The sequence below is a fragment of the Anoplopoma fimbria genome, chromosome 21, assembly GCF_027596085.1.
Source record: "Anoplopoma fimbria isolate UVic2021 breed Golden Eagle Sablefish chromosome 21, Afim_UVic_2022, whole genome shotgun sequence".
Taxonomy (NCBI): Eukaryota; Metazoa; Chordata; class Actinopteri; order Perciformes; family Anoplopomatidae; genus Anoplopoma; species Anoplopoma fimbria.
The window spans coordinates 409,503-428,548 of NC_072469.1; the positions used below are offsets into that span (position 1 = coordinate 409,503).

Below are 19,046 nucleotides of genomic sequence, written 5' to 3' on the forward strand. Positions count from 1 at the left end.
CACCAAGGTAACGGGACAGGGCGGTCACTAAGACAGGGCGGTCACCAAGGTAACGGGACAGGGGTCACCAAGGTAACGGGACAGGGCGGTCACCAAGGTAACGGGACAGGGCGGTCACCAAGGTACGGGACGGGGACAGGGACAGGGCGGTCACCAAGGTAACGGGACAGGTTGGTCACCAAGGTAACGGGACAGGGTTTGTCCCGTTACCTTGGTGAATGTTTGTGGTTTATTAAGCGTCTTTGAGAACTTTGAAAAGCGTTCTATGAATAAAATGTATTATTATTATTATTATTATTATTGATTGTTTGTGGTTTCAGGATCTATGTGGATCAAGTTTCACCAGAGTCCAGGTCGTGTTGAAGTCTTTAGAGGTTCTATCAGAGAACAGAGATGACCTGCAGACGCTCATCAACCACGGACTGACTGCTAAAGTAATCAGTAATCTATTAAAGTAATCAGTAATCAGTTAAAGTAATCAGTAATCTATTAAAGTAATCTATTAAAGTAATCAGTAATCTGTTAAAGTAATCTATTAAAGTAATCTATTAAAGTAATCAGTAATCTGTTAAAGTAATCTATTAAAGTAATCAGTAATCTGTTAAAGTAATCTATTAAAGTAATCAGTAATCTATTAAAGTAATCAGTAATCTATTAAAGTAATCTATTAAAGTAATCAGTAATCTGTTAAAGTAATCTATTAAAGTAATCAGTAATCTATTAAAGTAATCAGTAATCTATTAAAGTAATCTATTAAAGTAATCAGTAATCTGTTAAAGTAACCAGTAATCTATTAAAGTAATCAGTAATCTGTTAAAGTAATCTATTTAAAGTAATCTATTAAAGTAATCAGTAATCTATTAAAGTAATCAGTAATCTATTAAAGTAATCTATTAAAGTAATCAGTAATCTGTTAAAGTAATCTATTAAAGTAATTATTAAAGTAATCAGTAATCTATTAAAGTAATCTATTAAAGTAATCAGTAATCTGTTAAAGTAACCAGTAATCTATTAAAGTAATCTATTAAAGTAATCAGTAATCTGTTAAAGTAATCTATTAAAGTAATCAGTAATCTATTAAAGTAATCAGTAATCTGTTAAAGTAATCTATTAAAGTAATCAGTAATCTATTAAAGTAATCAGTACTCTGTTAAAGTAATCAGTAATCTATTAAAGTAATCAGTACTCTTAGTTACCTCTGAAAGTAGAAACATTTTTTGATCAGTAGACTTATAAACTACATGGTCCTGATCATCAGTCGTATTGATCCTTTGTTTGTTCAGTTGGTGTTGTGGTTCGAAGCCGTCCATGACCTTCTGACCTCTGACCTCCAGAGGAACTCGGCCTCCCTTCTCAGCCTCACTGAGGAGTTCTATGACTTCTTCCAGGTGAGGGGCATTCTGGGAAACGGAGGCCTGTGTTGTTCACTACACGACCTTTAGTTAAAATCAAATGTTTGATTCTACAAAGTACTGTTTTATTTTGGTAGCTAAAATAAGAACTGTCTCTCTGCCTGTCTGTCTCTCTGTCTGTCTGTCTGTCTCTGTCTGTCTCTCTGTCTGTCTCTCTGCCTGTCTGTCTCTCTGTCTGTCTCTCTGTCTGTCTCTCTGCCTGTCTGTCTCTCTGCCTGTCTGTCTCTCTCTGTCTGTCTGTCTCTGTCTGTCTGTCTCTCTGTCTGTCTGTCAGCTGCTGGGTCAGGCTTCTCTTCCAGGTTTGTTTGTTCTTTTTGTATCTTGAATCTTCAGTCAGATTTTATTCACTTTGTGTCACATGTGGGCTCACCTGTCTGTCTCTCCACCTGTCTGTCTCTCCACCTGTCTGTCTCTCAGTCAGTCAGCTGTCTGTGGTTCTCCTTCAGCTGGCTCGGTTGGCTCTGGAAGCAGAAATCCACTTTCCACTGAGACTTGAGGTAACCATTGAAACCAAACCAAAAGTCACTCATAATGGTCTCACCTGGTCTGTACTGGTCTCTGCTGGTCTATACTGGTCTGTACTGGTCTTGTTTCAGGCCATCAGAACATTTAACAGCATCCTGGAGTCTCTGAGCCGCGAGCAGAAGAAACTGATCCAGATCGACCAGAATCAGACCACGATACTGTAATACACACCCAGTACACACTGTAATACACACCCAGTACACACCCAGTACACACTGTAACACACACCCAGTACACACTGTAACACACACCCAGTACACACCCAGTACACACTGTAACACACACCCAGTACACACTGTAACACACACCCAGTACACACCCAGTACACACTGTAACACACACCCAGTACACACTGTAACACACACCCAGTACACACCCAGTACACACTGTAACACACACCCAGTACACACCCAGTACACACTGTAACACACACCCAGTACACACTGTAACACACACACACACCCAGTACACACACACACCCAACACACACCCAGTACACACTGTAACACACACCCAACACACACCCAGTACACACCCAGTACACACTGTAACACACACCCAGTACACACTGTAACACACACCCAGTACACACCCAGTACACACTGTAACACACACCCAGTACACACTGTAACACACACCCAGTACACAGTACACACCCAGTACACACTGTAACACACACCCAGTACACACTGTAACACACACCCAGTACACACTGTAACACACACCCAGTACACACCCAGTACACACTGTAACACACACCCAGTACACACTGTAATACACACCCAGTACTGTAACACACACCCAGTACACACCCAGTACACACTGTAACACACACCCAGTACACACTGTAATACTCAGTGTCTTCTACCTGTCTGTCTGTCAGACAGATCTCAGGTGGCAGCAGCAATTCTGACAGTTGGAGGTGAGTTCTTATACTATTAGTGTGACATGAAAAAAAGATGGTGTTAATGCGCTGTATTTATTGAGCGGTGTAGTTAGGGAGCGGTGTAGTTAGGGAGCGGTGTAGTTATTGAGCGGTGTAGTTATGGAGCGGTGTAGTTATTGAGCGGTGTAGTTATTGAGCGGTGTAGTTATTGAGCGGTGTAGTTAGGGAGCGGTGTAGTTATTGAGCGGTGAAATTGAGCGGTGAAATTGAGTGGTGTAGTTATTGAGCGGTGTAGTTATGGAGCGGTGTAGTTGGGGGGCGGTGGAGTTATTGGGTGGTGGAGTTATTGGGCGGTGGAGTTATTGGGCGGTGTAGTTGGGGGGCGGTGGAGTTATTGGGCGGTGGAGTTATTGAGCGGTGTAGTTAGGGAGCGGTGTAGTTATTGAGCGGTGAAATTGAGCGGTGTAGTTATTGAGCGGTGTAGTTATGGAGCGGTGTAGTTGGGGGGCGGTGGAGTTATTGGGCGGTGGAGTTATTGGGCGGTGTAGTTATTGGGCGGTGGAGTTATTGGGCGGTGGAGTTATTGGGCAGTGGAGTTATTGGGCGGTGGAGTTATTATTGGGCGGTGTAGTTATGGGGCGGTGGAGTTATTGGGCGGTGTAGTTATGGGGCGGTGGAGTTATTGGGCGGTGGAGTTGGGGGGCGGTAGAGTTATTGGGCGGTGGAGTTATTGGGCGGTGGAGTTATGGGGCGGTGGAGTTATTGGGCGGTGGAGTTATGGGGGGGAGTTATGGGCGGTGGAGTTATTGGGCGGTGGAGTTATTGGGCGGTGGAGTTATGGGGCGGTGGAGTTATGGGCGGTGGAGTTAGGGCGGTGGAGTTATTGGGCGGTGGAGTTATGGGGCGGTGGAGTTATTGGGCGGTGGGAGTTATTGGGCGGTGGAGTTATTGGGCGGTGGAGTTATTGGGCGGTGGAGTGGAGTTATTGGGCGGTGGAGTTAGGGCGGTGGAGTTGGGCGGTGGAGTTATTGGGCGGTGGAGTTTATTGGGCGGTGGAGTTATGGGGCGGTGGAGTTGGCGGTCTGAACACTACAGAGATCTGAGGACTGATACGTTGGACATATTTACACCAACTTGTTAACTTCCTCTGTTTTCATTGGCTCTCTCAGACTACGAGCTGCAGGTCAGCCTATCAGAGGCTCTGTGTCGTCTGACTCCCAGGAAGGACCGAGAGCAGAGAGCCAATCAGTGGTTCTCCAGGCATGACATCAGCAGCGCCTTCTGTGACATCAGAGACGGAGACTTTGAAGTGGTGAGGGACTGACCCGTCTGTCTGAACACCCAGCTGTCTCTCTCTACATGTCTCTCTCTCTCTCTCTCTCTCTCTCTACATGTCTCTCTCTCTCTCTCTCTCTCTCTCTACATGTCTCTCTCTACATGTCTCTCTCTCTCTCTCTCTCCAGGACTGTCGCCGTTTCCTGAACTTTGTTAACGGTCACCATGGCGACCAGAGGAGGTGAAGAAGTTTATTATTTAACGGATCTGAAAGCTCTTCATCCAGATGATTTTAACCTGAGTTCTGTCTGTCAGGGTGTACACCTTCCCCTGTGCCCGAGCCTTCCTCGACTCCACTGAGGTAAAAACGCTTAACCCTCCATGAACCACATCTCTGCAGATGTAAACATGTTAACCCTCCATGAACCACATCTCTGTACACGTCTTGTTTACTTCATGTTTTCTTCTTCTGCAGCTGTTTCCACCAAAAGACGACAAACTGGACGAGTTCTGGATCGACTTTAACGTGAGCTCAGGATGTGTGAGCTTCTTCATCGATGAGCCTCAGGTACTTCTGCTGTAGCACTAGTGCATCAGGAGGAGTTGATGTAGCATCCAGCTGCTTCATATCTCTGTGGAATAGCACAGCTAGTGTTAGCATGTTAGCGTGAGCTGAAACATAAACAATAGAAGTAGTGAACATGGTTTGACCTGAGTGTCACTGGAATAAAAGATCATATTTATAATATTTAATCTTTTCTTTGGCCAACAGTAGATGTATTACCTCATTACTTCCCCCCACCAAGTAATGAGAGGCCAGTTCAGGTCTATAGTTAGGACTGGTTCAGGTCTATAGTTAGGACTGGTCTATAGTTAGAGCTGATTCAGGTCTATAGTTAGGACTGGTTCAGGTCTATAGTTAGGACTGGTTCAGGTCTATAGTTAGGACTGGTCTATAGTTAGAGCTGATTCAGGTCTATAGTTAGGACTGGTTCAGGTCTATAGTTAGGACTGGTTCAGGTCTATAGTTGGAGCTGGTTCAGGTCTATAGTTGGAGCTGGTTCAGGTCTATAGTTAGGACTGGTTCAGGTCTATAGTTGGAGCTGGTTCAGGTCTATAGTTGGAGCTGGTTCAGGTCTATAGTTGGAGCTGGTTCAGGTCTATAGTTAGGACTGGTTCAGGTCTATAGTTGGAGCTGGTTCAGGTCTATAGTTGGAGCTGGTTCAGGTCTATAGTTAGGACTGGTTCAGGTCTATAGTTGGAGCTGGTTCAGGTCTATAGTTGGAGCTGGTTCAGGTCTATAGTTAGGACTGGTTCAGGTCTATAGTTGGAGCTGGTTCTAGTGTCCTGGTGTCTCTTGTCTCTCAGGGGTTCCTGTGGGGGTCGATCCACCTCCTGAAGGAGGACGTGGATCATTACAGTCTTCACCTGAAACATGATGGTCAGTCCTCATTAACTGTTTTTTATTGATCGATTGATACTTTGATCACTTTTTCATCAGTAAACCTTTGTGTGTTTTCCCAGAATGCACTGGGGCAGAGACAGTCCTCAGTGTCAGGCTAAACAATCCCATGATGCACCACAACAGCAGAGGTCAGACAGTGGAGCTGAACTTCAACTCTGAACACCACCGAGAGCTGGAGGAGGCTGCTGGGAAAGTCTTCATGGTGCCTGTCTGTCTGTCTGTCTGTCTGTCTGTCTGTCTGTCTGTCTGTCTGTCTGTCTGCCTGTCTGTCTGCCACTGTCTGCCTGCCTGCCTGCCTGCCTGCCTGTCTGCCTGTCTGCCTGCCTGTCTCACGGCCTCCTGTGTGTCCTCTCCCTGTCTAAGCAGACGGTGAAGAATCCCCCCGTCTGAAGGACCCAGGTGGTCCGGTCCATGGTCGGTCCTACAGCAGGAAGAAGCCCCAGATCAAGAGTCATCTGAAGAGTCAGTTTACTGAACGCTGATTGTGTGTGTGTGTGTGTGTGTGTGTGTGTGTGTGTGTGTGTGTGTGTGTGTGTGTGTGTGTGTGTGTGTGTGTGTGTGTGTGTGTGTGTGTGTGTGTGTGTGTGTGTGTGTGTGTGTGTGTGTGCGCTTTGAGTACAGTCCATTTACCTTTTTTTGCCTGCATGAAGTTAATCTCTGTGTTTGTTATTAATTGGTTAATATTCAGGTTATTGATGATCAATGGAATAAACCTCAGGAACTCTGCAACTGTTAACATTCCATACCTGTGTACTGTAGCTTTAAGACGGTGGTACCACACACCTGTGATGTCAATAACAGCCTGTCTGTCTGTCTGCCTGTCTGTCCTTCTAGTCCTTCCTGTGTCGTCTCCCAGCAGTGAGGAGGACTCTTCGGTCTCAAAGGTAACTTCACTGTGAAACCTCCTCCGTCACTAAGACGTCCTTTTGACTTCAAACAAACCAACTTTAGTTTTTGTTCTTTTCAGAGTTCAGTGAGCCGATCAGAGTTTCTGTTTGATCAGATCCAACACTCCACGCCGAAACGAGACTCAGGTCAGTAAGGAAGGCCCAGTGTCTCCTTTCCTTCAGTAAGGAAGGCCCAGTGTCTCCTTTCCTTCAGTAAGGAAGGCCCAGTGTCTCCTTTCCTTCAGTAAGGAAGGCCCAGTGTCTCCTTTCCTTCAGTAAGGAAGGCCCAGTGTCTCCTTTCCTTAGTGAGATGAGAAAGGAAGCATTGAAGCTCCTTTCCTCATCTTTTAGAGGATTCTTATCCTGACCGACACTCAGACTCTTCAGGTCCTCTCACCTTTAGAGAACAACACGGTTCCTCCACACATTTTCCTCCAGCGTCATAAAGTGATAATTAGTGATAGTTATTGATAATAACAAGTGATAATTATTGATAGTTATTGATAATAATAAGTGATAATTATTGATAATAAGTGATAATTATTGACAGTTATTGATAATAATAAGTGATAATTATTGATAATAACAAGTGATAATTACTCAAAGTACATACATCGACTGGCTAAAAGAAAAGGTCCACCATAAACTGATCAACACCAGGTTCTAGCTGGAGATCAGTGAGACTGTTGGTCCAAACGTCTGGGTTGAACCTGTCTGTCTCTCAGGGGTTCCTGTGGGGGCGGGGCTAGAGATCTCTCTGGAACAGAGGGAGGAGTTTGGAGAAAACGTCTCTCCGTTCAGAAAGGTACATTAGTTCTTTTGTTTCTCTTTGAAAAACATCACCTGTCTCCTGTTTCCTGTGTCTCTCCTGTCTCCTGTGTCTCACCTGTCTCCTGTTTCCTGTGTCTCACCTGTCTCCTGTTTCCTGTGTCTCACCTGTTTCCTGTTTCCTGTGTCTCACCTGTCTCTTGTTTCCTGTGTCTCTCCTGTGTCTCACCTGTTTCCTGTGTCTCACCTGTCTCTTGTCTCCTGTGTCTCACCTGTTTCCTGTGTCTCACCTGTCTCTTGTTTCCTGTGTCTCACCTGTCTCTTGTCTCCTGTGTCTCACCTGTTTCCTGTGTCTCACCTGTTTCCTGTGTCTCACCTGTTTCCTGTTTCCTGTGTCTCCCCTGTCTCTTGTTTCCTGTGTCTCACCTGTCTCTTGTTTCCTGTGTCTCACCTGTTTCCTGTGTCTCACCTGTCTCTTGTTTCCTGTGTCTCACCTGTCTCTTGTCTCCTATGTCTCACCTGTTTCCTGTGTCTCACCTGTTTCTTGTTTCCTGTGTCTCACCTGTTTCCTGTCTCCTGTGTCTCACCTGTTTCCTGTCTCCTGTGTCTCACCTGTTTCCTGTGTCTCACCTGTCTCTTGTCTCCTGTGTCTCACCTGTTTCCTGTTCCCTGTGTCTCACCTGTTTCCTGTCCTCTGTCTCTCCTGTTTCCTGTGTCTCACCTGTTTCCTGTTCCCTGTGTCTCACCTGTTTCCTGTCCTCTGTCTCACCTGTTTCCTGTTTCCTGTGTCTCACCTGTCTCTTGTCTCCTGTGTCTCACCTGTCTCCTGTGTCTCACCTGTCTCCTGTGTCTCACCTGTCTCCTGTTTCCTGTGTCTCACCTGTCTCGTCTCCTGTGTCTCACCTGTCTCCTGTGTCTCACCTGTTTCCTGTTTCCTGTGTCTCACCTGTCTCTTGTCTCCTGTGTCTCACCTGTCTCTTGTCTCCTGTGTCTCACCTGTTTCCTGTGTCTCACCTGTCTCTTGTTTCCTGTGTCTCACCTGTTTCCTGTCTCCTGTGTCTCACCTGTTTCCTGTCTCCTGTGTCTCGACTGTCTCCTGTGTCTCACCTGTTTCCTGTGTCTCACCTGTCTTGTCTCCTGTGTCTCACCTGTTTCCTGTTCCCTGTGTCTCACCTGTTTCCTGTCCTCTGTCTCACCTGTTTCCTGTTTCCTGTGTCTAACCTGTCTCTTGTCTCCTGTGTCTCACCTGTCTCCTGTGTCTCACCTGTTTCCTGTGTCTCACCTGTCTCTTGTCTCCTGTGTCTCACCTGTCTCCTGTGTCTCACCTGTTTCCTGTTTCCTGTGTCTCACCTGTCTCTTGTCTCCTGTGTCTCACCTGTTTCCTGTGTCTCACCTGTTTCCTGTGTCTCACCTGCTTCCTGTTTCCTGTGTCTCACCTGTCTCTTGTCTCCTGTGTCTCACCTGTCTCACCTGTCTCCTGTGTCTCACCTGTTTCCTGTTTCCTGTCTCCTGTGTCTCACCTGTTTCCTGTGTCTCACCTGTTTGTTGTTCCAGGAAGTGTTGAGTCGTGACAGGAAGAGAGCCGCTCCAGATTCAGGTCTTCATTCTTACACTTTTGTCTCTCTGGATTATCTGAACTCTCACACTGTCTGTAGGATTCTTCTTTCCAACAGTTTATAAATATGTTAAAAGATGATTTCCTCACAGTAATGAATCCAACGAAACAGCTTTGGTTGACTGTTGATGAAAAGACAAATAATCAGATAATGATCAGTTTAAAAAGGTGATGAGGCTTCATGTGTGTTTATGTTATGAATATTCAGGTATGTAGCTTTGGTTCATGCTGCTACACGACCCTATGCAAAGACATGTTAAATGAATAAAACACATTGATGGTTAAAAGTTAAAACATTAGTTTGAAGCGTATCTCATTGTTTACTTCTGCTGCTCGTTTATATTTAGTCCTGACTGTTGTTTCTCTTTGTGAAGGCTACTTGTCAGACCAAAATGAGGGTCCACTGGCCCCAAAGAGGAGGGCGGAGCCTCAGACGCAGGGGGAGGAGTCCAAGTCTCTGCTGGCAGGTAGTTTGTCTTTGGGACCATCAGAGGAGGAGGAGGGGCTGTTTGGTGCAGGGGCGGGGTCATCTGTCGAGGGGGAGGAGCCGCAGGCGGAGCCAGAGTCAGAATTGACGTCTGGCATCACAGTTGCCTTCAACAACTTCAAAACACAACTCGACAAACACTTCACTGTCAGTGAACAAACGGTTAAAATTATGTTATTGACGTTTGGCTGATCAATAACTTCCATGATCAATAAATAAAATCTAATGACACGGATTCTTTTCAGAGCTGCTGGCAGAACGTTGAAGCACAAATCCTTCTGTCTTTAAAAGAGTGTCAACAACACGTCTCCTCACTGATGACAGCTGTCCATCAACACAGGTACCGCCCCCTCCACACACCTGTCCATCAACACAGGTACCGCCCTCTCCACACACCTGTCCATCAACACAGGTACCGCCCCCTCCACACACCTGTCCATCAACACAGGTACCGCCCTCTCCACACACCTGTCCATCAACGCAGGTACCGCCCCCTCCACACACCATCAACACAGGTACCGCCCCCTCCACACACCATCAACACCCCTCCACACACCTGTACATCAACACAGGTACCGCCCCCTCCACACACCTGTCCATCAACACAGGTACCGCCCCTCCACACACCTGTCCATCAACACAGGTACCGCCCCTCCACACACCTGTCCATCAACACAGGTACCGCCCCCTTCACACACCTGTCCATCAACACAGGTACCGCCCCCTCCACACACCTGTCCATCAACACAGGTACCCACACACACCTATCCCCAACCGCCCCCTCCACACACCATCCGTCAACACCTCCGCACACCTGTCCGTCAACACAGGTACCCCCCTCCACACACCTGTCCGTCAACACAGGTACCGCCCCCTCCGCACACCTGTCCATCAACACAGGTACCGCCCCCTCCACACACCTGTCCGTCAACACAGGTACCGCCCCCTCCGCACACCTGTCCATCAACACAGGTACCGCCCACTCCACACACCTGTCAATTAACACAGGTACCGCCCCCTCCACACACCTGTCCATCAACACAGGTACCGCCCACTCATAACACCTGTCAATTAACACAGGTGTGTGTGTGTGTGTGTGTGTGTGTGTAGGTCAGTGTTGCTGCAGAGGTTTGAGAACAGCGTCAGTGATCAGCTGAACCGACTTCATGACAACTCAGCCTGCCTGAACAGCATGAACACACACATCCTGGTACTGACAGATAATGAAGTACTACTACTACCCTGAACTATATATATATATATATATATAGATATAGATATATATCTATATATATATATATAGATATATATATAGAGATATAGATATAGATCTATATCTATAGATATATAGATATCTATAGATATAGATATATAGATATATATCTCTCTTACTGTGTTCCTCTCTTTCTTCCAGAGTTTCTTTCAGTCTGAGATGCAGCGACTGGGTTCCTTCTGTGATGAAAACCTGCAGAGGTCAGTGTTCAGCTGTTTAGACTGAAAGGATCTGATCTGATCTGGATCTGATGTGAACCCGTTTCAGAACCTGGTTTACAGTCAGAGTTTGGTTTCATGTGTTAACACCTGAAAGGTTTAGTTTGGATCTGGTTGAAACCTGTTCAGACCCTCTGGATCTGGTCTCCTCAGGTTGAGGTCTTTGGAGAGTGGAGGGTTGGAGACAGAGCCTCGGTCCGGCCAATGAGGGAGGAGGAGAGGAGAAGCGTCCAGGACCTGGTCTGTCCCCCTTCAGGACGGCGTTTCTGTTTGTTTATTCACATTTCATCACATTCTGTGTTCTGTTGTTTCCACCTGAGTCACAGGATCACTTTGATCTCTGAACAATAAAAACCAAGTGAACAGAGACTTCAGCTTCCTTTGTTTGACTTACACACACACTGGTTGCCATGGTAACGTAAAGCTGAGCGTGACTCTGAAGGGCCACACGGTGGAGACAAACCACAGCAACAGATTGAAATATGTATCTACAACATGTTCTATGATTCAATAAAACATTTACAGATGTCACTTTTTAAATCTTTCAGTTCTTCAACATACTTTGAACACATTAAGTGTCTCCTGACCCCTGACCTGCTGTCTGCTGGTCCAGGGTCAGTCCTGGTCCCACAGAGTCCAGACTGAAACCAGGACCAGCCCTTCAGTGGAGTTTGTGTTTGTGGATCCAGCTGCTGGTTGTCAGGCAGCAAAGTGACAGCGGAGGAAAAACAGAGAAATCCCCCAAAGAAAACACAGCGAGACGACTAATGAGACGCTATTACAGACGGGGGAGGAGGGGGAGGAGCAGCTCAGGTGTTTCTCTCCTCACCGTTTAACAAAAGAAATCATCCCAACACCAGCAGGAGGACTGGTTCTGTTCCTCTGACCTGGATCTAGACCTGGACCTAGACCTGGACCTGGAGCTGTTCCTGTGACCTGGGTGCTGATTGGTTGAGGAGCCGCTGCTGTTTTCTGTCTGTTTGGACTTTGATGGACGTACAGACAGACGCTCTGATCTGGACCTGCTGAGACCCGACTGAACCGCTACAGGTACCACCAGGACTGATCCGGGACCAGCGGGTCGGGTTCTGGGTTTACTGGTTTCAGGAGAACCGTAAGAAGTATTCAGATCCTTTTACTGCTTTAAAGAAATACTCAGAGTACTACAGCAGAAGTATTTAAAATGACTTAATATGGAGTTTATTATGATTATCTCTTTATTATTTTAAACTGACATTTATATTATTTAAACTTTTGTATTCTGTTTCCTTAAACTGTAGATTTAGTCTGTCTGACTCCAAACAAATCCAAAAGGTTAAAGTAGAATAAATACCTTAGCGTGCTAATGTTAGCTCGCTAATTCCACCATGTTTTCATGCTACGTTACCTTGGTTACAGTAAATGAACAGAACAGCTGAGTCATTTATTTGTCAATGATTGAACTCAATCAAACCAGAAGATCAAAGCTAAAATCAATTCATATTAAATATATGAACTAATAACTGTTTAAATGTAGCTGGTTTAAACTGGTTTCAGAAGGTTATTCACTGGTTTCAGTATATTATTCACTGGTTTCAGAAGGTTGTTTACTGGTTTCTGTGCTTCCAGTTGAGATGGGCTGTCTGGGAGGGCAGACGGAGGAAGAACGACTGGACGAAAAAGCAAAGAGAGAAGCAAACAAGAAGATCGAGAGACAGCTGCAGAAAGAGAGACAGGCTTATAAAGCTACACACAGACTGTTACTGCTGGGTGAGACGCCTGCCTGTCTGTCTGTCCCACCTGCCTGACTGACCTGTCTGTCTATCACCTGTGTATCTCACCTGTCTGTCTATCACCTGTGTGTCTGTCTATCACCTGTGTGTCTCACCTGTCTGTCTATCACCTGTGTATCTCACCTGTCTGTCTATCACCTGTGTATCTCACCTGTCTGTCTATCACCTGTGTATCTCACATGTCTATCACCTGTGTATCTCACCTGTCTATCACCTGTGTATCTCACCTGTGTATCTCACCTGCCTGTCTATCACCTGTGTATCTCACCTGTCTGTCTATCACCTGTGTGTCTTACCTGCCTGTCTATCACCTGTGTATCTCACCTGCCTGTCTATCACCTGTGTATCTCACCTGTCTGTCTATCACCTGTGAATCTCACCTGTCTGTCTATCACCTGTGTATCTCACCTGCCTGTCTATCACCTGCGTATCTCACCTGCCTGTCTATCACCTGTCTGTCTATCACCTGTGTATCTCACCTGTCTGTCTATCACCTGTGTATCTCACCTGCCTGTCTATCACCTGTGTATCTGTAGGAGCAGGAGAATCAGGTAAAAGCACCATCGTGAAGCAGATGAAGATTCTTCATGTTGACGGTTTCAACGCTGAGTGAGTCAAACTTTAAAAACTTCATTCAACTTTTATTTTGAAATCCTGCCTCGGCACCAGTAGTCCAGTACGTCCTGTAGAGATTCCTGATGGTTAAAGGATAAACAGAGTGTTTGTGTTTCAGAGAGAAAGAGGAGAAGGTTCAGGACATCAGGAAGAACGTGAAGGACGCCATCGTGGTGCGTCACGTGACCCACAGAGCCTCTGTGATTGGTCCAAAGTTAAAGCAGTCCTGTGTTTGAGTTCTGATGAGTGAATCAGACAGGTGTGTGTGTGTGTGTGTGTGTGTGTGTGTGTGTGTGTGTGTGTGTGTGTGTGTGTGTGTGTGTGTGTGTGTGTGTGTGTGTGTGTGTGTGTGTGTGTGTGTGTTTTTTTTTCAGGCCATCGTGGCAGCCATGGGTACGTTGACTCCGCCCATGCCTCTGGGTAACCCTGGTAACCAGTCCAGCCTCGACTACATCAAGAGCATCGCACCGCTGTTGGACTTTTTGAGGTACACAGACACACACACACACACACACACACACACACACACACACACACACACACACACACACACAGTGAGATTTCTTAAAGAAAGTGATGTTCAGAACTACGAGTCTTTAAATGAGCTAAAGTTGCTAATGCTAACAGTAGAAACAGTCACATGACAAACAATAACATGTGACCAATCAAACACCTCCGTTCGCCCTCCACAGGTGAGCTGAACGAAATGGGATGTGTCCCTTTAAGGAACGCCAGGAGACGGCTTGTTTGTTTTAATGATGTTAATGACATGATGTAACGAGTTGATGTGGGACTGTGTGTGTGTGTGTGTGTGTGTGTGTGTGTGTGTGTGTGTGTGTGTGTGTGTGTGTGTGTGTGTGTGTGTGTGTGTGTGTGTGTGTGTGTGTGTGTGTGTGTGTGTGTGTGTGTGTGTGTGTCTCACCTGAGGCCTCATTACCTGAACACGGTTGTCTCTAAAGACACAAAGACACAAAACAACGTCTTCCTGTGTCTCCTCTAAACGCCGTCAGCCGTTCTGTTTTCTCTGCTGCTGATTGGTCGACTCACACACACACACACACTGTCGTCCAATCAGAGGACAGCTCACTTACCTGCAGGGGCGGATTGTAACGCGTCATGTGACTCGTGTCCCTCAGGAGTTCTTTGAGCACACTCACAAGCTTTGGGAGGACAACGGCGTGAAGGCGTGTTTCGAACGCGCCAACGAGTACCAGCTGATCGACTGCGCTCAGTAGTAAGACACACACACACACACACACACACACACACACACACACACACACACACACACACAGCTCTTCCACTTCATCACTCAGAGAAACTGTAACATTTTAAATCTCTACGGACCAATCAGAACGCTCCATTAACCGTGACGGGCCAATCACAGCTCAGGGGGAGGAGGGGGGGCTGCTGGCAGATGATTGGCTGAAAACAGAACTCTGTGTGTGTGTGTGTGTTTGTGTTTGTGTGTGTGTGACGCAGCTTCCTGGACCGGCTGGATGCCGTCAGGAGGACGGACTACTCCCCCACTGACCAGGTAACAAACAGACCAATCGGCTGCCTGCGTTCATGATGACATCATCACACTGACACACGTTCTTCTTCTCTTGCAGGATTTGTTGCGCTGCAGAGTTTTGACCTCGGGGATCTTCGAGACCAGGTTTCAGGTCGACAAGGTCAACTTCCAGTGAGTGTGTTTAGCCCCGCCCCCTCTGTCCACCTGAGCCAATCACACGTCAGAACACAAACAATCGTCAAACATAAAGAATTAGATTTATGAAGAGAAAAGTTAATGAAGTTAATTAAGCGCAGTGATGTCATGTTTCTGTAGTCCAACAGGAAGTCATCATCACTGGCTCCTCCTCAAACAGCCAATCAGATTCACCTGTCTGTCTCTCAGCATGTCAATCACCTGACTAACTCACCTGTCTGTCTCTCAGCATGTCAATCACCTGACTAACTCACCTGTCTGTCTCTCAGCATGTCAATCACCTGACTAACTCACCTGTCTGTCTCTCAGCATGTTCGATGTCGGTGGACAGCGAGATGAACGCAGGAAGTGGATCCAGTGCTTCAACGGTGAGACAGATTCATTCACACACAAGCTTCCTGTGACTCTGATGACCCGTCTGCCTTCCTGACAACCTGTCTCACTGCTCAGATGTGACGGCCATCATCTTCGTGGCGGCGACCAGCAGCTACAACATGGTGATCAGAGAGGACAACTCCACCAACCGGCTCAGAGAATCTCTGGACCTCTTCAGATCCATCTGGACCAACAGGTTCAGAACTTAACCCTCTCTGCTCTGTGATTGGCTGTAGTTAACCCTCTCTGCGATTGGCTGTAGTTAACCCTCTCTGCTCTGTGATTGGCTGTAGTTAACCCTCTCTGCTCTGTGATTGGCTGTAGTTAACCCTCTCTGCTCTGTGATTGGCTGTAGTTAACCCTGCTCTGTGATTGGCTGTAGTTAACCCTCTCTGCTCTGTGATTGGCTGTAGTTAACCCTCTCTGTTCTGTGATTGGCTGTTGTTAACCCTCTCTGTTCTGTGATTGGCTGTAGTTAACCCTCTCTGTTCTGTGATTGGCTGTAGTTAACCCTCTCTGTTCTGTGATTGGCTGTAGTTAACCCTCTCTGTTCTGTGATTGGCTGTAGTTAACCCTCTCTGCTCTGTGATTGGCTGTAGTTAACCCTCTCTGCGATTGCATGAATGTTAGTTAGAGTCTGATGGTGGCACCTTGATGGTAGCCTGTCATCAGTGTGTGAATGGGTGAATGATATGTAATATACTACTGACTGTAAGTCGCTTTGGATAAAAGCGTCTGCTAAATGACTAATGTACTGTAATGTAATGTACTGTAATGTAATGTACTGTAATGTAATGTACTGTAATGTGATGTATTGTACTGTAATGATTGGCTGCAGGTTCCTGAAGACCATCTCAGTGATCTTGTTCCTGAACAAACAGGACGTCCTCGCTGACAAGATTCTGGCTGGAAAATCCAAACTGGAAGATTATTTCCCCGAATACAACAACTACCAAGTACCTGCTGAAGGTACAAATACACACAAATATATATATATATATATTTATTTTTATATATATATATATATTTATAAATATATATCCATCCATCCATCCATCTCCTTCCGCTTATCCGGGGCCGGGTCGCGGGGGCAGCAAGCTAAGGAGGGTCCTCCAGACGTCCTTCTCCCCAGCAACACTTTCCAGCTCCTCCTGGGGAACCCCGAGGCGTTCCCAGGCCAGACGAGATATATAATCTCTCCAGCGTGTTCTGGGTCTACCCCGGGGCCTCTTACCAGTTGGACGTGCCTGGAAAACCTCTAAAGGGAGGCGTCCAGGAGGATCCTGATCAGATGCCCGAGCCACCTCAGCTGGCCCCTTTCCACGCGAAGGAGCAGCGGCTCTACTCCGAGCTCCCTCCGGATGTCTGAGCTCCTCACCCTATCTCTAAGGCTGAGCCCAGCCACCCTACGAAGGAAGCTCATTTCGGCCGCTTGTATTCGCGATCTCATTCTTTCGGTCACTACCCAAAGCTCATGACCATAGGTGAGGGTCACTACCCAAAGCTCATGACCATAGGTGAGGGTTGGAACGTAGATGGACTGGTAAATCGAGAGCTTTGCCTTTCGGCTCAGCTCCTTCTTCACCAAAACGGTCCGGTACAACGCCCGCATCACTGCTGACGCTGCACCGAACCGCCTGTCCATCTCCCGCTCCATTTTACCCTCACTCGTGAATAAGATCCCGAGATACTTGAACTCCCTCGCTTGGGGCAGTGACTCACTCCCAACCCAGAGGGTGCAATCCACCGTTTTCCGGAAGAGAACCATGGCCTCAGACTTGGAGGTACTGACTCTCATCCCGACCGCTTCACACTCGGCTGTGAACCGCCCCAGTGCGTGCTGAAGGTCACGTTCTGAAGAAGCCAACAGAACCACATCATCTGCAAAAAGCAGGGATGCGATTCTGAGGTCCCCAAACCGGAAACTCTCCTGTCCATGAAAATCACAAACAGGATTGGTGACAATGGGCAGCCCTGGCGGAGGCCAACACGCACTGGGAACAAGCTCGACTTTGTGCCGAGTATCCAGACACAGCTCTCACTTTGGTCATACAAGGACCGAATGGCTCGTAGTAACGAACCAGGTACCCCATATTCCCGCAGTGGAGGTGAGCCCAACTATATCTAGTTGGTAGCGTTCCACCTCCCGCACCAGCTCCGGTTCCTTCCCCGCCAGAGAGGTGACTTTCCACGTCCCTAGAGCTAGTCTGTGATGCCGGGGGTCAGCACGCCCAGGTTTCCGCCCCAGCCCACATTGCACCCGACCTCAATGCCTATCCCTGCGGGTGGTGGGCCCACAGGGTGGCGGCACGATGTAGCTTTTTCGGGCTGGGCCCGGCCGGGCCCCATGTGCCAAGGCCCGGCCACCAGACGCCGCCGGCGAGCTCCCCTCCCAGGTCTGGCTCCAGGAGGGTGCCCTGGTTTCCCTATTCCGGGTGAGGTGCCACTACCTTGTATCGTCTGATTCATTGAGGTTTGGTGAATCGCTCTTAGTCTGACCCCTCCCCCGAGACCACTTTGCCTTGGGAGACCCTACCAGGAGCTATTGCCCCCGACAACACAGCTCTCAGGATCACTGGGGCACACAAACCCCTCCACCACGATAAGGTGGCGATTCATTGGAGGAGTATAAATGTATAAATATATATATATATATTTATATATATATACACACATACATGTACATATATGTAAATAAATATACACACACGCTCCATATGTGTGTGTGTGTGTGTGTGTGTGTGTGTGTGTGTGTCCAGCTGTTCCAGATGGTGATGAAGACCCTAAAGTGTCCAGAGCCAAGTTCTTCATCAGAGACGAATTTCTGGTAATAATAAAAAAATGAATATATGATGAAGATCAAACAGGAAGTAAACAAAACGAGGACACATTAAGTATTTAACTTAAACCAGAACAAACTGGGAGAGAACCAGTAAAGATACTGTGTTGTTGGTATTATATGACCCGTCTCTCTCTCTCTCTCTCTCTCTCTCTCTCTCTCTCTGACCCGTCTCTCTCTCTCTCTGACCCGTCTCTCTCTCTCTCTCTCTGACCCGTCTGACCCGTCTCTCTCTCTCTCTCTCTCTGACCCGTCTCTCTCTCTCCTGTCTGTCTCTCAGAGGATCAGCACAGCGAGTGGTGATGGGAAACATTACTGTTATCCTCACTTCACCTGCGCCATCGACACTGAAAACATCCGGCGCGTCTTCCAAGACTGTCGTGACATCATCCAGAGAATGCACCTGCGTCAGTACGAGCTGCTCTGATTGGCCACTGGGAGCTCACCTGGCCCCGCCCCCTTCACGGACTGAAACATGTGACCTGAAGAAGCTAATCTGATCTGTAATCAATGCTGATAGGTGATCAATACTCATTTACCCTTTATATGATATATATGGGCTTTTATTGATTAGTGATTATTGATAGAATGAGAGAATGTGTCTCTATTCCTGCTGTTTTTCTTTCTCTCTCTCTGGAGCAGGGCATTGTGGGTAGTGTAGTTCTGTCAAAGGAGAGGGAGCTCAGGATGTTTAGTTTCCTGTCGTTGCCACGGCTACAGTCTGTCATTTAGGAGGGGGCGGGGTTTAGAATAATATATTTAATTTAAATATATTTTTTCATGTTTCTTAACTTGTTACAGTAAATTATTACTATTACTATTATTATTATTGATTTCATTATTATTGTCTGTTCCCTGATTGGCTGCTGTGCTCTCTGATCTCATTGGACCGTTTCCAGATGTGGTTTAACTGACTGTTTTGG

General features: G+C 46.9%; 2 protein-coding genes across 7 annotated transcripts in view; both read left to right on the forward strand.

The window, feature by feature from the left end:
- sycp2l (synaptonemal complex protein 2-like) overlaps positions 1–8,815 on the forward strand; it is a 9,880-nt gene extending 1,065 nt beyond the window's left edge. The window contains exons 3-16 of one of the 2 annotated variants that reach the window (XM_054623249.1): positions 321–434; positions 1,284–1,388; positions 1,687–1,711; positions 1,830–1,909; positions 2,009–2,097; positions 2,825–2,859; positions 3,993–4,135; positions 4,287–4,339; positions 4,414–4,459; positions 4,574–4,666; positions 5,467–5,539; positions 5,623–5,765; positions 5,930–6,025; positions 6,398–6,447. In XM_054623249.1, coding sequence (XP_054479224.1) covers positions 321–434; positions 1,284–1,388; positions 1,687–1,711; positions 1,830–1,909; positions 2,009–2,097; positions 2,825–2,859; positions 3,993–4,135; positions 4,287–4,339; positions 4,414–4,459; positions 4,574–4,666; positions 5,467–5,539; positions 5,623–5,765; positions 5,930–5,953 — 1,023 coding nt within the window. In that variant the 3' untranslated portion in view covers positions 5,954–6,025; positions 6,398–6,447. Of the gene's footprint in view, positions 1–320; positions 435–1,283; positions 1,389–1,686; positions 1,712–1,829; positions 1,910–2,008; positions 2,098–2,824; positions 2,860–3,992; positions 4,136–4,286; positions 4,340–4,413; positions 4,460–4,573; positions 4,667–5,466; positions 5,540–5,622; positions 5,766–5,929; positions 6,026–6,397; positions 6,448–7,175; positions 7,256–8,772 lie in introns of those variants that run through there. The other variant, XM_054623250.1, reaches the window with a different exon arrangement.
- Positions 8,816–12,424: 3,609 nt separating this feature from the next.
- Positions 12,425–18,550, forward strand: LOC129110705 (guanine nucleotide-binding protein G(olf) subunit alpha-like). 5 transcript variants are annotated; one of them, XM_054622885.1, is made up of 13 exons: positions 12,425–12,560; positions 13,120–13,192; positions 13,261–13,263; positions 13,317–13,371; positions 13,573–13,679; positions 14,322–14,432; positions 14,681–14,735; positions 14,812–14,885; positions 15,219–15,277; positions 15,360–15,480; positions 16,123–16,253; positions 18,044–18,111; positions 18,404–18,550. In XM_054622885.1, exons 1-13 carry the CDS (start codon positions 12,425–12,427, stop codon positions 18,548–18,550), a joined length of 1,140 nt encoding a protein of 379 aa, XP_054478860.1. The 5 variants fall into 5 exon arrangements, with proteins under 5 accessions (XP_054478860.1, XP_054478857.1, XP_054478856.1 ...); XM_054622882.1 differs by lacking the exon at positions 13,261–13,263 and having other exon boundaries at positions 13,573–13,693; positions 14,333–14,432; XM_054622881.1 differs by lacking the exon at positions 13,261–13,263 and having other exon boundaries at positions 13,573–13,690; positions 14,330–14,432.
- The last annotated feature ends 496 nt before the right edge of the window (positions 18,551–19,046 follow it).